The 5323-nt window shown below is 48.0% G+C and overlaps 1 protein-coding gene across 1 annotated transcript; it reads right to left on the minus strand.

Moving 5' to 3' along the window:
* Positions 1–2106: 2106 nt before the first annotated feature.
* Positions 2107–5323, minus strand: CHST2 (carbohydrate sulfotransferase 2). The gene has a single exon (XM_074877560.1). It carries the CDS (start codon positions 5193–5195, stop codon positions 3903–3905), a length of 1293 nt encoding a protein of 430 aa, XP_074733661.1. The 5' UTR covers positions 5196–5323; the 3' UTR covers positions 2107–3902.

Consider the following 5323-nt stretch of genomic DNA (forward strand, 5'->3'; position numbering starts at 1 on the left):
CAATATGCAAAAGCTTAAACACCCTTCACTTTCAAGGACACTTAAAGCACACCACAGCAATTAGAAATGAAGGGGAAATAAAGAGTAATCCCACTCTTCTTCTCATGGCCTACAGGATGAAAAACATTTGTTCCAGAATTGATTATAACCACCAGTATTTCATCTCTAGAGACCAGAGTTCAAATCGTAACTGAAAAACAAGGTTTGTGGTTTTAAATTAAGTCAGTTATGTTCCTCTTTACAGTCAGGGCTTGAAGCTTAACACCTGACAAATTACGAAGTGATCGGAAAAATGAAGAACTTCCTCCTTTTGTTAGAAAGACTGAAAGATACTTTATCTAACCATTTTTTCATTATCAGCGTTTCAGTCAGCTGCAGCAACTTGCACACTTTTGCACATCTTGTGTTTTAAGGTGATTCAGTGGAGGACAGAGGGTTTCTCCTGTTTTCACGCACTGCGTGATCATTACCATTTACAATACTTGTACAGTCTTCTGGTTTTGTTCACAGCAGAAAACACCACATAGTTGCGCACTGGCCTTTCTGTTCCATCAAAAAGATGTGGCAAGTCTTCAAAAGTCTCACTCCCAGTTCAGTGCAAGTTAGCGCATCTTGTATATGCTATTGATTCTTCACTGATACAAGCACTAGCTTCAGTTGAAGCAGCACACTGTAGTTAAATCAGACAGAAAGCAAACCCAGGCACTATTTTTAAGCATAAGAGCCAGGTATTATTTAAGTATTCTGACCTCAGCTAGATGTCCCTCCTCACAACAGGCAGAGGTCTTTTGTAACCATGTTCATAATCTTTCTGATACCCTATTTTTCTCTATAATTTTCCACATTTAAAACTTTTTCATTTTTTTTCAGCTGTTTCGCTCTTTTAAATTCCTCTAATCCTCTTTTCTGAATATAAAAAAGGACTAAAAATGGCCTCTTTTAACTGCCAGTTGTTCACATACTTATTTTTTTAATGGAGCAGCATTAAACGTAGGGCTTAGCCCACCTGCATTTTACACAAGCAGACTCCCATTCACTTCTCCAGAAGCTTTACCTGAACAAAATTGCAGTGCTTTATTTTCACAAAAGGAGCTTTGCATTACTTCTGTTCACCAAAACGTGCCCAGGTACAACTGTACAGTATGTTGGGTAATTCCTTGCTGCAATGTAGTAGGTGGAGCTCAAATTATGGACCAGATTCAGATGCTGTAACTCTGCTGGCACACGGTTCGTATCAGTAAAGTGAAGCAGATGCTTGCAATGCACCATTATTAGGAGAGCAGCGAGTGCTCTCTCAGAACAACAGGAAGAGCCTTTTAATGTAATTAGAATCCAAAGGAGATTTTTGGAACCTAAGTCAATCAGGCTCATCTATTTCACGCTCCCAGAGGCAATTAATTCCTGTTCACTTTACTCACCCAGAAAACTTTCCAAGAGACCAAGGAATTCTGCACACATAAATGATCATGCTTCAGCCCCTAAAATCAAAAGAGCTTATGCTGTAACACGCTGAAAGCCCCATTTAGAAACTGCAGCAAAGTTTCACACTTAAGACAGCAGGAGCCAGAATCGCAGCAGTGTCCCAGCCCGGCGGGGAAGCTGGGCTCACTTCCCCACGGGCAACACATCACTCTGCAGAGAGGCTCTGCAGCTCCCCGGGCCGCTCGGCCTGCCGACAGCAGAGCTGGCAAACGCCACGCACGGCCGTTACGAGGCAGCCAGACAGGACTGTGAGGTGGGTAGCAGGGGTGCTTGATGAACCAGATGGATAAAAAGCAAGCAACATGCTCTATAAGTAGATCAGATTTCCAAGCACTGCCTCTGGATACACCAACTGAAAAAAAGATGTCCAAAATCCACTCAGCACCGCATCAGAATACATACAGTGATAACATAAAACACCTCATTTCACAACAACGCAAGTACCTTAATCTGTATTTCAAATACCAAATTAACTATCCCTCCCATTTTTAGCACTGCTATCTGGAATTACAGGCCAATTGTAAGATCTCCCATTGATTATTTATGTTATTTGTACTGATGGTGAAGATGAACTGAAGGAATGGACATGTGTAATGCAGTCATTCAGCAAGTGTATAGGCAACCTTATGCAATAATCTTTTAACTAGTTTATTAAATGTGTTTCCTTTTCAAAGTTCAACATCTAATGCCAAAACTTCATCAAGAACTCAGCTTAGTAGCCAGTTATCACCTGTTTAAAGTACTAATACAAGAAACAGACGTATTACACATCACTAAAATTTTCACACATACACACACACACTTATCAGCATCTTGTTTATATCAATTTATTTTCACAAAACAGTTTCCTTTTTCCTACTCATACTCTTCACATTTTCTGAAGGCACAACACCCAAATAGGCAATGTAAAATGTACTTCCTGTAAAAAAGTCTATAGTCTCCTAAGAGGACAGTTTGGCAAAACCACTTTTGTTTAAAAACTCAAGTTCCAAAATGAGCCTTCAAAGAGCATCAGAGAACACTGCCAAGAGTAAAAACTACTTGAGGTGTCTGCACTTCTCATATGCAACACACCACTTAATGTTTAATAAACCGGGTCTTTTTCAGGAAATTATAAAAAGCAGAAGTAGTAAAATCCCTTCTTTTTTTAATCAAGTTTTAACGATGGGACAGAGTCTCTAGGCAAAGCTCCCAGAAAGAGCCAGACCACCATCTGGCTCCATCGTACAGCAATGACAATTCACAAGACACGAGTATCTAACCAGCGCTCTGAAATCAAACACTAGGTTGACTCCGTAAAAGCTCCAGTATAGCTATGAACACACAGCTATACGTTTCCCCACCTCCTTGTACATAAATATACCCTTGGACACTTAGACAAAGGGGAAAAATAAATCATTTTACACATTTTTCTATGCTTCCCTGTTATGCCTGTTACCAATCAACGTCAAGAAATATCTTACATATCTTATGTATTGTTAGCACTATAGAATATATAATATATATAATTTTTATTTTTTTTCACACATGCTAATGTTTCCAGTATGATACATGTCTTTTTAAATCCTGCACTTCTTGTCACGCTGTAGATCCACTTCTATTTGACAGTGACTCCTGGACATACATATCAAGACAAAAATAAATACTGCTGTGATGGCAAACGTTTTAAAACTCTTAGGACATTAATACAGTGGCACTTGAAAGACTTTTTAAATACAACAGAAAAGACAATAGTTAAATAGAAACCTGCTTTGACATAGCCATAAAACCTGCACTACATTTGTGAGATCTGTACTTGTTTCTGCGAGAGCAGCTCCTAATCTTTGAACACGTCAAATGTTGCACTCCAGCCCTCCACCAATACTCTTTAAAGAAGCATCCCCTCCAGCTGTACATAAGCAACACTGTAATTCCCAAACAATTGAGGTAATTATAAAAATGAATATCATTTATTGGTTTTTTTTATTACTACCATGTCCGAACATTTGTTTTCATACAAAAGTCTGATTTTCAGCATCACACTCTCCAAGGGCATCCCCTCCGCACCAAGAGAGATAAAGATGTGTTAGGTATTGTGCAAGAGTTCTTCAAACCCACAGGAACTCCATAAACAAGATTTTGGTACGGAATCACTGCCTGGCATTTTAAAGAAGGGGAAAGGGGCTTTACACATATTTTGAGTTCCACTTTATTTTTTTTAAATCGCATCTAACCCAATGTTGGGGGGGGGGGGGGTAAAAAAAAAAAAGGAAAGAAAGAAAGAAATCATCACATTACTGTATGTTACCCTTCAGCAGTCTTTGGAGGAAATCAGAAACCAGGTTGCTTTTCCCGGCTCCCTTCCTCACTCAAGCCAGCCGGAGCGGCTCCTCTCCCCGGGGGGGCTCAGCCACCCCCGCGGGCGCCCGCTGCCCGGTCCCTCACAGCCGCGGCTTCCTGAGCAACGTTCTGCTGAGGTCCTTCACCTCTTCGGGGCTGCCGACCCTCTCGTAGCCCAGCAGGGCCATGGGCTGGTGGCAGTACTCCTCGACCTGCTTGATCTGCTGGTAGCTGAGCGCAGTCCTCCAGGCGCTCAGCGCCTGGGTGGCGTTCCTGGCCGACACCACGAAGGGCTTGGAAGAGTAACCGGGGCCACTGGTCATGTTGAGGGCAAACTTCTCCATCTCTGGGCTGACCGCCAGGTTGACGAAGCCGTACACCTGCCGCAGGGTCTTGATGGGCTCGACCACCAGGTCCTCGTAGCGCACAGCCATGTAGTTGCCCTGGAGCCAGTCCGGGGGGTGCAGAGCAGTCTGCAGGGTCTTGGCCATGCTGCTGCAGATGACCTCCATGGCACCCAGAGCATGGTAGTCCGAGCCGCCCCCGCCCTCCTTCTTTCCACCCAGCTTGTGGCCGGCATCAAGGAAGGGCATGCGGTGGATGCGGGGGTCCCGGCTCCTCACCACCTGCAGGCTCTCCCGGATGAGGCCATGCCGGGACTTGATGCGGGAGCTGGCGACGGCCCGGGGGTCCCGCACCAGGTGGATGACTTTGAGGTCCAGGGTCGGGTCCCGCATGAGCGGGGCAAGGACGGCCAGGTCGAACACACGGACGCCCTTGATGACCAGCGTGCGATACTTGTGGCATTCCTCCTGGAAGCGGCTGAGGCGCTGCGGGGGACACTTCTTGCACACCCGGTCGTCCACCATGCCCACCACCTCCTTGCGGTAGGCCGGGCAGAGGGGCGAGGAGCAGATGACCTTGTTGGTGGCCGCGCCGAAGATGCCCAGCGTGGTCAGGTTCTTGCCGGCGCCCGCCGTGCTGTAGAGCTGGAAGACGGAGAGGTCACAGCGGTACAGGGAGCTCAGCATGTCGCGGGCCGCCCCTTGCAGCGAGACGGCGTCCCCGGGGTACAGCTTCTGCCAGACGTGCCACACCGGCTCGTAGAGGAAGAAGACCTCGGGGTTCTGGTTGAAGAGCTCCCCGAAGAAGGACGACCCCGAGCGCCAGGTGGTGAAGACATAGACCAGCTGCCGCCGGGCGCCCGCCGGACCGCGGCTCCCGGCCGGCGGCGGGGGCGGCGGCGGGGGGCGGTGGCGGGGGGCGGCCGGGGGCTCCCCGCAGCGCCGCGGCTCCCGCCGCCACTTGTACTCCAGCAGGTTGAGGGCGGCGAGGAGCAGCAGGAGCGCGTAGCCCAGGCACAGCGCCAGCGCCTTCCGCCGGCACACTTTCATGCTGGGCGGCGGCGGGGCCAACTGTTGCTCAGCGCCCCGGCGCCCCGGGGCCCGCGGCGGGCAGCAGGGCGCGCCGCCCCCGGCGCCGTCTCCCGGCCGGCCCCCCGCGCCCGGCCCGCATGGCGCAG

This window comes from Strix uralensis, chromosome 9, assembly GCF_047716275.1.
Source record: "Strix uralensis isolate ZFMK-TIS-50842 chromosome 9, bStrUra1, whole genome shotgun sequence".
Lineage (NCBI taxonomy): Eukaryota > Metazoa > Chordata > Aves > Strigiformes > Strigidae > Strix > Strix uralensis.

Coding starts and splice junctions, on each gene's coding strand:
- CHST2 (XM_074877560.1), bottom strand. CDS start 5,195: ATGAAAGTGTGCCGGCGGAAGGCGCTGGCGCTGTGCCTGGGCTACGCG.